The 16,346-nt window shown below is 45.2% G+C and overlaps 1 protein-coding gene across 3 annotated transcripts in view; it reads right to left on the bottom strand.

Moving 5' to 3' along the window:
* The window catches only part of CARD11 (caspase recruitment domain family member 11), a 72,697-nt gene that overhangs the window by 37,220 nt on the left and 19,131 nt on the right, over positions 1-16,346 (bottom strand). For all 3 annotated transcript variants that reach the window (XM_075132672.1, XM_048867577.2, XM_075132673.1), the window contains exons 2-4: positions 2,030-2,242; positions 1,224-1,361; positions 50-375 (exon numbers count right to left, since the gene is read on the bottom strand). In XM_075132672.1, the coding sequence (XP_074988773.1) occupies positions 50-375; positions 1,224-1,361; positions 2,030-2,242 (677 nt within the window). The remainder of the gene's footprint in view (positions 1-49; positions 376-1,223; positions 1,362-2,029; positions 2,243-16,346) is intronic.

Here is a 16,346-nt window from a genome sequence, read left to right as displayed (position 1 = left end):
TCCTCCATCTGTGATTTAGACCCAAACCAATCCAGAGCATCTCTTTTACCTCTAACTGGAGGTCCCGGCTCCTCATCACAGCCATGTTCTTCTCTTCACTCAGCTGGGCGTATCTCATGGCCAGGTTGTAGTTCTCATCCTTCACCTTGATCAGCTCGTCATTGTAGTTGTTCCTTTCCTCCTTCATCTTGTTGTATCTCTCCTGGAAGGTCAGTAACTCTATATTGTTCAGTTTCAGCTGCTTCCTGTCATCCTCCAGCTGGCGGGACTTGGCCAAGAGTTCACAGCGCTGCACATCCTTTGTCTTCACCTGCTGCTGTAGCTTAATGATTTCATTCATTAGGAAATGGGTGAGACCCTCATGTCCCTCCTCCACTGAAAAGAATGAAACAGCCCATCAGCTCCAAGGTCTTTTGCACTGCTCTAGAGCAGGTTAATAATGTGGGTTCAGGCAAAGTTGGAACAGCACAGGTGGGGAACAAACAAATGCACACACACAATACACAAACAATGAAATATACAGACAGAGTCAAACTCACTAACAGACACACAAATACCAAACATAGACAGTACAATCATCCATATATGCACCCCATCATATATAGAGTCACTATACACACACACACACATGTATATTTATAGTCATGCATGCCCACGTTCAGAGTACACACAGACATCATATGCAACTGCATATGTACACTCAAACTCATCTAGTCAGTCTTCACACACATTCTAATACACAGGCATATATACTACAATGGTGAATACACACATATACATGCACCTGGTTTTGGACTTGGTGGAGCAGGTTCATGTACACCCATTGGACCTGATTCTGATCTCAGTTATGCTGTTGCAAATCCAGAGTACCTTTGTCTATTTCAACAGAGCTACCCCAGACTCACATCAGTGTAACTGAGATGAGATTCTGGTCCCTAATTTATTTCTGTGAGGCACCTTGTAATGACTACCATTCTAGAAATGGAGGCAGACTGGGTAGCAGTCCTACTGAAGCTCTTCAGCTTCACTCCAGCAACCAGGGGTGTTGCTTTCACCAACAGCTTAGTCAATGCTAGGCCGTACCAGACCAGAGAGTGAGAGGTGGGAATGAGCTACCACCCGTCACTACGCCTCATTAACACTTCTCATCTGAAAAAAAAATCGGAGTCTTCTCTCATGCCTTGACTCCAGCCCTTATTTCCTCAGGGACTGATCCTACTCACCGACAATGGTAGAAAATCTCCGTGTGGGCTCCTTCCCCGTCACCAGTTTGTAGAGTTCAGGATAGTAAAACTCCAGGCTCTCTAAGAAAACTACATAGCCCCTTTGCCCCTTGGTATGAAGGATGTCCAGCAGTCGGCCTAGGGACAACCCAAAAATAGTGCAATGAGAAAGGACACAGGAGTATTGAGAACAGGGTAATCAGATATTGTAACCCTGAGGCCAACCCCGCTTCAGATTGAACAGTTGCTGGCACATAAATACACTCTGGAAAAGCCAGTCTTGTCACACTGTGCGCAGCTGATCTCATGAAGCTATGCCATGTATTCTCCATGTTTTGTGCAGGCTGTTACTCTGAAGGAATGGGGTAAGGAAGGTAGCGTTTGGATTTGAGCCTTTGAAAGACAAGTGGTATTCAACACAGCCCACGCTGTACAGTACTGAAATGCCAGAATGGCAAACCTTTCCACAAAAAGTGATGCTCAGATTAAAGGGTTGCTGCTGACCAGCCCCGATTGACAGAGATATCTGGGCACCTGGCATGGAAGTAGTTGCTTCCTATCATAACTGCAATGCATTGGCAAATTGAGGAATGAAAGCTTTGTGAGCGCCATTCTGTACAACACAGGCTTGGCCATAGTCACTATTACCAAACAGCTCTTCATTTTCGTGAACATCAGATTTTTCCCAAAAATCTAACTTAAAGGGAACAGAGACCCCTTCATAGATTTTAATTCAACGCTGGGGCCAGGTCAAACCCAACCCAGGCAATGCAGCACATAGTCTTGGCTGTTCAGGAATGAATTACCTGCTCGGTTAATTTTGGAGAGCAGCATATGCGAGTTGAGCACCTCATCCTCATCTTGCTCGTCGATGACTTTACACTGACGCAGATATGGGGTCAACTTGGCTGGATTGATGTACCGGCTCAGCATGTGCCGATTGCACTCTACATTCTCCCACAGGGCTTCCTCCTCATCTTTCAGCATCTCTAGGCAGTCATCCATTTCTGGCTCGGCTCCTTAGCAAGGGAAACAAATCAGCATGGACTCAGGGGGGTTTCAGTCCTGTTTACCATTCTGAGCTGCCCTGTCACATACGATGAACTCGGCTGCACCTCTCAGGAATGCTGATATTGCCCTATATTAAAACTGTTTGTGCTGAAGTGCAGCCTGTCTTCAGCTCATCTGAGAAGTGACAGCTTAGAGAGGTTCTAGCTAGCCTCTGAACGACGGCATATTGCTCAAGTGATGCTTTTGCATCCCAGTGAACTCTATGATGGTCCCTAAACATCAGAGAATTCCTCTTCTGAATGGTTACTGTGCTGCAGGAAGTGTAATGGAAGAAAGGGGCCTGAATTTGCAGAGCTCAGCAGCCCAAAGACATGCAGTCACTAAAGTACTATGGGGCATTCACTCTCCCCCGCCCCACGCAGGTTTAGCTCAGCTTTACAGATTTGAGCATGTGCTCTTTCAGGTGTCTGTGCAATGTGCAGGTACATGTGTAAGTGACTGCATCTGAATTTCCAAAAGTAGCTGTATGCATGCGCAGTACAGGGCGGCTGTCTGTGAATCAGTGCATGGGCATGAATGTAAGTACCTGTGTGCGTCCAGGTATCTGTGTGGGTGTGCATGAATGGGTTTAAATGTGTGTGACACCATCGGAGCATGAAAATATTCTTGACTCATGCAAATGTGGTCACATAATATTTGACCTGTTGCTAAGCGGTCTCCTGCCAACTTTTTCTCGGTGACCAGCTCATCTGGGGAGGTTACAGGGCAGGCAATGAGGTGAGAAAACATGTTGCGAAGTAAGTCAGCACACAGGAAAAGAAATCTCCCAGGAATCAGGTAGGAACGCTAGGTACTCTGAATTTTAAATGTTTTTATAATGTACTCTAAACTCAGCAATCAAGTCAGAGTTAGCCATTCTCGCTGGCTGGACTCAGCCTGTCTTCAAGATGTTAACAGCAGCCTCCCATTACTATATCACAGTAGTGCCTGGGAGAGCCCAACCCACACTGCAGATCCACTTTACAAACACATAGGGAGAGAGAGTTCCCCCCCTGAGGAGCTTACAGTCTAAACAGACAGGACAGACAAAGGCTGGAGGAGATAGGGAGCTGAGAGCACAGAGAGATTCAGTGACTTGCACAAGGGGCCATCCACAAATTACATAACTCATTAGGGGTCCTTAATCTGTGTGTTTGTTCCAGCGTTCCAAGGGGGTGGGTGGATCTTAAAAAAAGTCACCAAAATGTGTTATGTAATTAATGGACAACCCCTAAGTTCACAGGGAGAAAGTCTGTGGCAGGAGCTGAACCCAGCTCTCCTGACTCCCAATACAGGGTTTCCAAGACCTTCCTTCCTAGCGATCTGTTTGAGAAAATAACTTTCTATGTGCATGGCCTACAATCAAGTGTAATAAGTGTGAAGAATGCTGCATACAGCAGATATATCATGTAAACACCACAACACCCTCAGATGGGGAAAGGAAAGGCAGAGACAGTCTCCTTAAAGCTCCTTCCAGAGCTTATGTTCAAATAAATTTGTTAGTCTCTAAGATGCCACAAGTACTCCTTTTCTTTTTTAAAAGGATGTGATCGAACAACAATGTGCTGTTCTCCAGGTCTGAGAACAGAGTTCTGCTTTATGAGACTTTTCTTAGTAACTGACTTTTAATCAGTAACTAATTAGCTCAATAGCAATAAACAATTTTCCTTGGGCCAGAAGAGTTCTCTTCAGTGTGTTATGACTTCCTCAGCCTCCAGTTTCAGGAACTGCAAAACTGCCTGGCAAACACTGGGAATCACTGGGCTGAGCCAGCCTTTAGGTCTATGAAGCCTGGGGCCGAAAGCACCTTCAAATGTGGGGGAACGAGAAATTTGACACCTTGTCTATGTGAGAAAGATTTTTCTGAATATGGTTTACTGCTAGAACTAATGCAGAATAACATTATAACATTCAAAAACCAGTCAGAGAACACTTCAATCTCTTTGGTCACTCGATTACAGACCTAAAAGTGGCAATTCTTCAACAAAAAAACTTCAAAAACAGACTCCAACTAGAGACTGCTGAATTGGAATTAATTTGAAAACTGGATACAATTAACTTAGGCTTGAATAAAGACTGGGAGTGGATGGGTCATTACACAAAGTAAAACTATTTCCCCATGTTTATTCCCTCCTCCCCCGTTCCTCAGACGTTCTTGTCAACTGCTGGAATTGGCCCACCTTGATTATCACTACAAAAGGTCCTCCCCCTCCCCCCCGCCGCTCTCCTGCTGGTAATAGCTCACCTTACCTGATCACTCTTGTTACAGTGTGTATGGTAACACCCATTGTTTCATGTTCTCTGTGTATATAAATCTCCCCACTGAATGCATCCCATGAAGTGAGCTGTAGCTCACGAAAGCTCATGCTCAAATAAATGTGTTAGTCTCTAAGGTGCCACAAGTCCTCCTGTCCTTTTTACAGTAAGGGAGTATGCACACTGCTTTGTTGATGCTGTCTGTGGTCACTTGGGTGCCTTTGGCAGTTGTTACAGTGCCATCCAAGGCCTTCCTCCCCATGCTGGGGTTTGGTGGTGATCTCCCTTGCAAAAATCCAGTCCAGCTCCTCATAGTATGGACAGGTAGTGGGCGCATTACTGGAGGTCCCATTCTTGTCTCTTGCCAGAGCTCCTTTATTTTATAGCAGCACTGGCCTGTGTCCCAGGACTACCCCTTCTCCTCCATTTGTTTCTCCTTGCATCTAGTGACGTTGTTCAGATGGGCCTGGATGATCTATTCTTGCCAGAAGGCAAGGAAGTCCAAAACTGCCAGATGGGAGCACGAGGAAGCACAGGGCATGGCTGCTATATTGGGTATGCAGCTCCAGGTGTGTGAACTCACCACAGGCAGGAATTGCAAAGGAATGCACTTGCCTGAGTGCCAGCATTTAAAAGTCCATTCAAAACAACCCCAGAACAGTAGAGGGCACACAATCCAGATGTGAAGCTATGCAGTTTCGACAGCAGTGGGAGGACTGCCTGAAGCGAAACAGTTAATCCAAACTACAGATGTGTTCACAGGAACCTTACACTGAAAAAACTCATTCTGGAATAGTGGTGTTTCACTTCCAAAGTAGAATAATAAGTGTAGGATACGATGCCAGAGAATTAAAACAGAAAAAAGTATGTGTGTGTAAGGTAGTTTATCCCCGCCCCCCCGCAAAAAACCCTAAAGTTATCCCATGCACACAAGGCCTAAGAGTATCATAGCTTTCATTCTTTTAAAGCTAAATTTCTAGCCCTTTTCCTTGAGAGGATGGACCAAATGTGGGTCAAAGCTTGGAACTAAAGATCACAGGGCTAGTCTTTTGCATCCAAAAGCCCAATGCCCCAGATCCTTTGATTTTTGATAGGTTTCCAATAAGCTCACAGCTGGGCCTTGAGGGGAGCAATATAAACTCTTCTCTGGAGTTCACAACATCCCAGAATCTCTTCTAGCCTGCTCTTTGGAATCAGGAACTGTTACATTCTTTGCCAGTGCTCCCTTGGGACATCACTGAGGATCGGATCCCTCCATGAGATGATTCAGAGCGGAGTTCACTCAGCAATACCACTCTATTGCAAAAAGAAAAGGAGTACTTGTGGCACCTTAGAGACTAACCAATGTATTTGAGCATAAGCTTTCGTGAGCTACAGCTCACTTCATCGGATGCATACCGTGGAAACTGCAGAAGACATTATATACACACAGAGACCATGAAACAATACCTCCTCCCACCCCACTGTCCTGCTGGTAATAGCTTATCTAAAGTGATCATCAAGTTGGGCCATTTCCAGCACAAATCCAGGTTTTCTCACCCTCCGCCCCCCCCCGCCCCACACAAACTCACTCTCCTGCTGGTAATAGCCCATCCAAAGTGACCACTCTCTTCACAATGTGTATGATAATCAAGGTGGGCCATTTCCTGCATAAATCCAGGTTCTCTCACTCCCTCACCCCCCTCCAAAAACCACACACACAAACTCACTCTCCTGCTGGTAATAGCTTATCCAAAGTGACCACTCTCCCTACAATGTGCATGATAATCAAGGTGGGCCCAACTTGATGATCACTTTAGATAAGCTATTACCAGCAGGAGAGTGAGTTTGTGTCTGTATGGGGGTGGGGGGGGTGAGAAAACCTGGATTTGTGCTGGAAATGGCCCACCTTGATTATCATGCACATTGTAGGGAGATTTCAGAGTAACAGCCCTGTTAGTCTGTATTCGCAAAAAGAAAAGGAGTACTTGTGGCACCTTAGAGACTAACCAATTTATTTGAGCATGAGCTTTCGTGAGCTACAGCTCACTTCATCAGATACATACCGTGGAAACTGCAGCAGACTTTATATATACACAGAGAATATGAAACTGGGAGTGGCTAAGTCATTATGCAAGGTAGCCTGTTTCCTCTTGTTTTTTCCTACCCCCCCCTCCCCCCCGATGTTCTGGTTTAACTTGGATTTAAACTTGGAGAGTGGTCAGTTTAGATGAGCTATTACCAGCAGGAGAGTGAGTTTGTGTGTGTATGGGGGTGGGGGGGATGTGAGAAAACCTGGATTTATGCAGGAAATAGCCCTACTTGATTATGTAAAGAGTTGTCACTTTGGATGGGCTAGCACCAGCAGGAGAGTGAGTTTATGTGTGGAGGGGTGGAGGGTGAGAAAACCTGGATTTGTGCTGGAAATGGCCCACCTGATGATCACTTTAGATAAGCTATTACCAGCAGGACAGTGGGGTGGGAGGAGGTATTGTTTCATATTCTCTGTGTATATATAAAGTCTGCTGCAGTTTCCACGGTATGCATCTGATGAAGTGAGCTGTAGCTCACGAAAGCTCATGCTCAAATAAATTGGTTAGTCTCTAAGGTGCCACAAGTACTCCTTTTCTTATTGTAGGGAGAGTGGTCACTTTGGATAAGCTATTACCAGCAGGAGAGTGAGTTTGTGTGTGTGGTTTTTGGAGGGGGGTGAGGGAGTGAGAGAACCTGGATTTATGCAGGAAATGGCCCACCTTGATTATCATACACATTGTGAAGAGAGTGGTCACTTTGGATGGGCTATTACCAGCAGGAGAGTGAGTTTGTGTGGGGCGGGGGGGGGGGCGGAGGGTGAGAAAACCTGGATTTGTGCTGGAAATGGCCCAACTTGATGATCACTTTAGATAAGCTATTACCAGCAGGACAGTGGGGTGGGAGGAGGTATTGTTTCATGGTCTCTGTGTGTATATAATGTCTTCTGCAGTTTCCATGGTATGCATCCGATGAAGTGAGCTGTAGCTCACGAAAGCTCATGCGCAAATAAATTGGTTAGTCTCTAAGGTGCCACAAGTACTCCTTTTCTTTTTGCGAATACAGACTAACACGGCTGTTACTCTGAAACCTGTCACTCTATTGCAGAAACGTTTTCATAGGAATTAAAAAAAACCCTCCATCAAGATCCCCCACATTTAGAAATATAAGAATTTCATTATAAAACAAGGATTTACTACACATGCACTAGCCATCTAAAACATCCAAGAGGCGTGGTCCTCGTCTCCATACAAGAGCCTTTTTGCTTCTTTCTTTACATCTCCCACCTTTGAAATCCAGCATGACAAACATCCTTGACTCCTCTCAGAGCTGCTGCTTGGTCTATTACAGGGGCTATTAGTGAGTAAAATACAGCACCCTCTTCCCTTCAGGAGCTCAGGGTTTTGCTGTTGTGGGATTCCTTGGGTCGGATTCTGTTCTTATTTACAAGAGTGTGAGCCTGGAGTAACTCCATTTTCTTCCATAGAATTACTCCAGCTGTTCACTGGAAAAACTAAACGTGATTCTATGACAGCACCAAATGTCTATTTAACCTAATACTCTATAATGAATTAAATAATAGTGAGAGGCTGGAGCCTTGGTGCTCTGGTCAGGAAACAGAGGCGGTCAACTGAAGGCCAATGAAAACTAACAAATTCACTGCATGAGTGGCTAAGCGTTTTAAATGGAGAAGAGACTTCCAGCAGCACACACTTCCTGCATGTCTGAATTGTATTATTCCCTGCCTCTGCCCTTCCTTCTTCTGACACCTTTGCAGAGAAGCTGTTTTCACTTAAAATAAAAACCAATTAAAAATGACAGATTTCAATGTCCTTGAAATGTGTAACCATTTATTGCATCTGATCTTTATAAGCATTCTCTATCATCTGATTCCAGCACTTCTTGAGCTGTAACCTGACACCTTCAGAGACTATTAAATACCATGGAAACACTTTGGCATCCATCACAAATCACAGGTGCAAATACACAAACTTGGGCTGACTTGAACAGTGATTTGGCCATAAAGAAATAAGACTAACCACAGCAGTTGAGAAATTGCTCTCCCGCTGTTCCTTTCAGTGTTTAGTATACAAGATATTCTTTAACAGTTGGAGATCTTAATCCAATAATAACCTCCAGCTAGTCCTAACTATTTCAAAGGTCTTCGTGGATTCAGAAGAATAAAAGAGAGAATTCCTTTTTACATTAAAAGAACCATTCTCTTCCCCTCTCTCTTTCTCTCTCAGCCTTCTCCTGGCTGTTTCACACAAATGCACCTTCCTATGTGTTTGCTATTTTTTTCTTTTTGTTATATTTTTTGACTGAACAAATCACCTCACAGTTAAAGCTCTTCTCTGGTCTCTCTCAGCCTTCACTCTTTCACATGCCAGGGACTGCTCTCCACTGATCAAGGTGAAAAAACCGCCCAGGCTTCAGAGCCAGGGTTCCATAAAGCACTCATCTCCAGGTCAGATCTAAAGCTTCATTTTTAGACAGATAAAATGCTTGGGGTTTAATTCTTATTCTAACAACATCCAGTGAATGAGTTTAGCTTTGAATCCTGGGGTCTCTTAGTTAGGCGGAAATCCAAAGGCAGGACAGGCAAGGAGCTTCCCTTAAAAGCAACAAGAACAGCATGGGAAAAATCCTGGGGATGGAGGAGTTGTTGTTCTGCAATTCAAGCGAGCATTGCTAAAACACTGTTGTGAAAAAGCTCCCATGGCCAGACTTCTATTCAACACAGCAGCATTCACCATGATGGTGCAGAAGTTAATTCCTCCAGTCCCTTAATTGTTTCCATTACTTTGCTCTGAATTCTTGCCACTCTATCAGTCCTGAGGTGACCAGAACCAAACCCTGCTCTCTAGAACTGAGTGGGAGCACAGTGTTCAGCTATCTCTGTGGGTCACTTGGTTGCTCCTTCATGAGATACAAAAAAACACAGGGTGCTGTGCAAGTGAGGAGGAGGAGGAAGTTTATTCTGGAAGTGGTGAATTATCTGGGTCTCTTGGACTTCCGCATTTTGTTCACAGATGTTCATAGTGTGGTGGCAGTTAAAAAGAAACCACAACACAGAAAATTCTCATGTTAACTACACATTAATATACAAACGGGGTGGTGGTGGGGAGAGAGTGGGTTAGTGTTTGATGCTAAATAGTTGAAATAAAAGCAAGGTCTTAAATAATATTTATAAAAAAGAAAAGGGGTTATATAAGAAAGATAACATTTTAAAGCTGGAACCTGCAAGCTGTGTGCCTATTATCATCAGCAACACTTTGTGTGTATGTTTTAGCTCATTCTCTTCCTTTGTATGTTTCTTTGGCACACAAGGGACAGGAAGTGCCCTCGTAGCATGTGTTTGCAGAGCACCTAATAAAATAAATCATAACTAAGGCTGCGAGTTTGTCACGGAGGTCACAGACTCCGTGACTTTCCAGGACCTCCGTGACTTCTGCAGTGGCCAGTGCGACTGGCCCATGGGGCTGACCTGAGCAGCTCCGGCAGCCCCTGGGTCAGCCACAATGGCTGCTGCTGGGGCAGTCTCAGGTCACCGTGCCTCTCTTCCCGAGCAGCAGGAGTTTGGAGGTGTGTGGGGGGGGGCACTCAGGGCTAGGGTACGGGAGAGGGTGAGGGCTCTGGGTGGCGCTTACTTTGTTGGGGGGGGACCTCCCCAGAAGTGGCTGGTATGTCTGGCTCCTAGGCAGAGGCGCGGCCAGGGGGCTCTGTGCACTGCTCCTCCCTCCCGGCACAACTCCTGCAGCTCCCATTGGCCGCCAATGCAGCTCATGGCCAATGGGAGCTGGTGCTCGGCGTGGCAGCAGCATGCAGAGCTGGCTGGCCGTGCCTAAACCTAGGAGCTGAGGGACAGGGTTGTCGCTGCTTCTGGGGATGCATGAAGCCAGGTAGGGAGCCTGCCAGCCCCACCAACCCCCCAGCACCAGTGGGGGTCCTGGGCTGCACGCCACTGCCACCCTCCCCGCCAGCACCTGCGGTGTCCCAGTCTGCCCCCCCCAGCACCCGCAGCACCCCATGTCTGCCTTCCCCAGCACCCGCGGTGCACCCCGGCCTTCCCCCCCTCAAGTACTCATGGCACCCCTGGTCCGCCCCCCACCTCAATATTTTGTCTGGGGTATATAGTAAAAGTCATGGACAGGTCACAGGCCATGAATTTTTGTTTACTGCCCGTGACCTGTCGGTGACTTTTACTAAAAATACCCTTGACAAAAATGTAGCCTTAATCATAATACTAATGACAGCAGAGAGCTTTTTTCATAAGCCCTCTCTTTGTATAGATGCAGCTTTGCAGTATCAGAGCAACATACAACAACAACAAAACACAATAAAAAGAGAAGGATTTAGTGCTATTTTTTCTCCCAAAGGAAAATCAGAGTGTGAAATGTGATAAGAAAATCACTTCTTTTGCTTAAAGAACCAGGAAAAGTGTTTTTTGTCTTGACTCTGCCACTAGTTTTTCATATAGCCTTGGGTAGGTCATTGAAGGCCAAAAGTTCAAAAGTGGCCTCTGAATTGCAGGTGCTGAACTTTAGACAACCACAGTCTAGTTTTAAAGGTTCTGAGCACCCACCACTCTCACTGATTCCGGCTGGAGTTCTGGGTGTTCTGCACTACTGAAAATCAGGCCCCTTTTATTTAGATGCATAACTATGGATTTAGATACCTAACTCTGGGCGCCACATTTGAAAAGTTTGTCCAGACAGGTGTCTAAATTTGGATACCCTAAAGTAGGAGAACCTAAAATCAGAGTCTGCTTTTGAAAATTTGAACCTTAGTCCTGGTCTACACTCGTGGGGCAGGGGGCGGATCGATCTAAGTTACGCAACTTCAGCTACGTGAATAACGTAGCTGAAGTCAACGTACTTAGATCGACTTACCGCGGTGTCTTCACCGTGGTGAGTCGACTGCTGCCACTCCCCCGTCGACTCCGCCTGCGCCTCGCACGGCAGTGGAGTACAGGAGTCGACGGGAGAGCGCTCGGGGGTCGATTTATCGCGTCTAGACTAGACATACCCTTAGTCTCCTTGTGTTGCAGTGTCCCCATCTGAAAATGAGGATAGCAATAAATACCAACATCACAAGGCAGGATTCATTAGTAACTGCAAAGCACTTTGAAATCCCAGGATGGTAGGTATTCGGGAAGTGTTATTTATTATTACCACAGTATTATTACTTCAGATTCTGAAATCCTCAAAGTATCTCTAGGAGGCTGAGAGCGTTGCTGGATAATCAGGGTTGAAAATAGCTATGTTTCTGCTTTACATAGTTTGGGTGGACACTGAAACAACCACTGCTATCAGCACTCCCTCTCTCTGTCTATAAGAGAGTCAACCAGCTTGCTAAATGCCCCAAGGTCAGCAAAATGTAGAAGATATAAAATGACGGACCCATAAAAAATAGAATAGAAAGTTTTAAACACAATATAGTTTTCCATTAGCATAAATACCTTCTATCCACTTCTCTTACTGAGTCAGGCTTCTTGTTACAAATAACTTACAGAGGGAAAGAGACCATTACTAGATTTGCAAGGAATCAGTGAGGTAAAGTTGGGTCCTTGTCATAAGGCATGCCCTCATCCCAATCGGAGAAGGCTAACAAGCTTCTCTGGGCTCAAATGGTACCAAATTGGCACACCTGCAAAGCATATTCCAGCTAAAGGAAGCAAGCTTAAAAAAGAAAGCTTGTCACAGGAAGAAGTAGCAACCAGGAGGAAAGCTGGTGTGTCTCAGAAGTAGTTGACTCTTGCAACAAAGCAGCTGAGAGGGAAACAGCTGACAAGACTCTGCTGCCTACAAGGACTTACTAGACCCAGGACAACCTGATCACTGCAGGGCAGGGGTTGAAGATAAACCTTGACCCAGGTCCATCTGTGCCAGACTGACATACAAATCAGACCTCTATAAGGGAACTCAGAGGCTGAATGTCCCCTTAAGCAGGAGATCCCCATAGCGCCATAGAGTTTGGAGTAAAGTTCCCAAATGGGGAAAGGACTATGGAAGTGAAAGAGACTCAAACTGCTTGAGTGTGACCCAAAGGAGAGGCTCAGCCTATCACAGTCGTCACTGAGGACAGCTGAGAGGCACGCTCATACATCACTCGATTTCACTCCCAGTTCACAAGAGAGTTACCCGTTATTCAGTTTCCCTCTGGGTCCACAAGGGAACCAACTATCATTTTCAGTACACATCAGAGAAGCGAGAGAGGGACAATCCAAATCAAACACCTACACTGTGGTTCAGAATGCTCTAGAAGCAAACCCAACTCACTGCTGGCAAAAGGAGAGAGAAAGAATTCCTCTTCACTTTTCATATTTATCACTTCCTCAAGAGATTCAGACCTAGAAGAATAAAAAGGAGAAATCTACAAAGTTGTCCCTATATTCATGTTTATGTCCTTATGAAATATTAAACGAGTGGAATAAATCGCAGGAGATTAGTTCCTAGTCAGGAGTTGTAAACAGGAGAGAACAACTGGAATGAACCTCAGAAGAGTTCTACTTTCCCAACTAATAATGGAACCACATAAAACTCCATTCCACCAAAAAGTGAAAGAATCATGCATGGATGAAGCAAGGATCAATTATTATCGTTATTGCGTAGTGCTCAGAAGTGGCTTTGCACTTCACAGTCTAGAAAAGATGACACACATCGAAGACAGAATGCTGGCAATTGTTCCACATGCCAGGATAATCTTGCTTAATATCTGAACCATACACACTCTTGCTTATTCCATTTAGTTTTACTTGGGGTTGCATGGGGATTACCATCCCTAGCTTTAATCTATTTTGTGGAAGGGCAAATTGCTCCTTTACTGAGAATGCTGGTTTGTTCTATAAGACGTTGCTGTGGAGGTCATGTGTTCTCCTAATCAGTGCAATAATATTTAGTTTGTCCCTGCAGTGACTTCAGTCCGGTACAAGATTAAGATTCATGTTTTCTGCAGTTCTCTCCATCTGGTAAGATATCTGTGGTCCAGGGCAAACCTACTGTACATTCCTCAAGTCTGTTAGCGTTAGCCCTTCAGAGTTCTTATCTAGTTCTCATACAGGAAGGAAAATGACTAATTTTGTCTGAATAGCAAAACCCACAACAGATTGTAATAGCCCAGACAGGCAGCATCCAATCAGATTTGCCTGCACAACATCCATTACCAATAATAAAAACACAGAAAATGGAAAAAACCCTCCTTCGCAAACAGCAGGGTAGCTACTCTTAGGCTTTTTTGCCACCCTTTCTGTGTGTATTCTCTTCTATGCAGGTATTTCTATCCCACCCACCACCATAGCATCTGAGCACTGGTTGTGTGAGGAATCATTCTGAAAAGCATCTGTGAGTGACTTAGGAGTCGACAGCCCATTTTGAACGCGGTGAGGCTACGCCTGCACTTAAAATGCTACACCAGCATAGCTGCAGCTGTGCTACTGTAGTGCTTCAGGGTACACACTCCCTACAGTGCCGAGAGGGGTTCTCCCACTACTGTAGTTAATCCACCTCCCAGAGAGGTGGCTAGGCTGTAGCTCGCAGTAGCTAGGCTGACAGAAGAGTTCTTCCATTGACCTAGTACTGTCTTTACACCAGGATTAGGTCTGTGGATTTTTCACACCCTGAGACATAGCTATGCCAATGTAAATTTTCAGTGGAGACCAGCCCTAAGACAATGAGACTTGGGCTCCTAAGAGTCGAAGTCATTTTTGAAAATGGGATTTAACTTAGACTCTTCTGAAAGCGTTACCCATGTCATTTCCCAATACATACTAAGAGAAAAAGGAATGATTAAACCTGTGATCTGGACAGACAACTTGACAAGTAGTACTTGTGACACCTTAGAGACTAACAAATTTATTTGAGCATAAGCTTTCGTGAGCTACAGTTCACTTCATCGGATCACCCATTGTTTCATGTTCTCTGTGTATATAAATCTCCCCACTGTATTTTCCACTGAATGCATCCCATGAAGTGAGCTGTAGCTCACGAAAGCTTATGTTCAAATAAATTGGTTAGTCTCTAAGGTGCCACAAGTCCTCCTTTTCTTTTTGTGAATACAGACTAACATGGCTGCTACTCTGAAACTTGACAAGTGTTACTCCTGTGGGAATTCTGCGCCACTGCACAATGCAGAATTTTGCAGAAATTAACGTTGTGCACACAGAATTTCCTTTCCCCCCCACAGAAATGGGCTGCAGAGATGCTCGCTGCCACTAGGGTAAGTGCAGAGCCCAGCTCGCAAATAGATGACAAGGCCGGGGGAACTGGAGGGTTCCCAGCAGCTGCAGTTTCCAGCACACCCTGAAGGAAGAAGGGGGCAGTGTGCAGGAATCACCATGCAAGCCCGGGACCCAGCATCAGGCTGTTTCTCCCTCTGGATCCCTGGCCTCTCGGGGGGGAGGGTACAGGATAAGAGTGTCTGGGCTGGGGGGGCCATGAGTGCTGTGAGTGTCTGGGCTGGGAGGGCCATGGCTGGGCTCTAGAGGGGAGAGAGTGTGAGTGTCTGGCCCCCTGGCTGGGCTCTGTGGAGGAGGGAGCAGAGAAAAAGGAGCTGGGTTGTTGTAGGGGTTTCTTTGCCTCTCTACTCCTGGGGGAATTTTTGTGAGTGTCTGTATTGTTACAGACATTCTTGCTGACAGGTATTTTGAAATAAATTACCAAAATAACTGAAACTGGTGTGATTATATAGTGAAATTTTGACAAATAAAATTTGCAGAATTTTGAAGAATTTTAAAATCTTGTGTGCAGAATTTTTAAGGTGCAGTATTCCCCCAGGGGTGTCTGAAGAAGGAAAGGTGAGAGAGAGGTGAATGCAGACAGAGACAAAGAGGAGACACAAGAGAGATGGGGATGAAAGTAAGAAGGGTTGTAGTAAAAATGGAGAGAGGTGAGAAGCAATTGGGAAAATACAGGGAGTGTAAGATGGGGAGGTCCGGAGACAGACCTTGGCATGCTAAAGATTAGGGTTAGTTCAGAGCATGCAAATCAAGCTAATGGTACAATAATTTTAATAATTTACCATAGGAATTTACTTCATGCATTTAAAAGGATTTGAGAAGCAGCAAGCAGAGAGACGAAAGCTTGACACTTAGCTTTGCTTTAATTTACACATCCTCCATGCTACTGTGCATGATGATGAGGACAACGACAATGAGGATGATAGTGTAATACAAACATGTTTAAAAACTGGAATTTTTTTATTTGAATGCAGCATTTAGCTGCTGACACAGACATGCTCTTTTTACTCGTGTGTGGGAAAAGCAGAGGTATAAAAAGAGGCTGTTGTCCTTGGGTAGTACTTGGCTCATGAGATACTTGATCTAGGGAAAGGTGTTGAGACTGCGGAAAACCCATTGCCAGGCTTCACACTTGTTTTTAGTGGTGGTGAACAGTCTGCTTTTACAACTGGGATCTGGACTCCAATGAGGCTAAGAGGAGGAAGAGTTACGAGTTAAGAGGAAGAGGAGGACAAGATGCTAGGTAGAGGAAGGTCAATTCGCCAGCCTTTCAACTCAGGAGATCTGGGTTCAAAATTCACTTTGGCCACCAGTGCAAATGTGTCTGGTGATTTTAGCTTAGGTCTTATTGTTAAGGCTAAGATTTTGTCACACATATTTTTAGTAAAAATCACGGACAGGTCACGGGCAATAAAGAAAAATTCACGGAAACCTGTGACCTACCTGTGACTTTTACTAAAAATATGCGTGACAAAATGGGAAGCTGTGGGGTCCCCACACCATCCCAGAGGGCCCCAGCTTGGAGCTGTGGGGTCACCCCACTTCCCATGGCTCCCAGCTTAGGGCACCTC

This window comes from Caretta caretta, chromosome 10 (assembly GCF_965140235.1).
Source record: "Caretta caretta isolate rCarCar2 chromosome 10, rCarCar1.hap1, whole genome shotgun sequence".
Classification (NCBI taxonomy): Eukaryota; Metazoa; Chordata; order Testudines; family Cheloniidae; genus Caretta; species Caretta caretta.
This window is presented reverse-complemented; position numbering and strand designations above follow the sequence as displayed.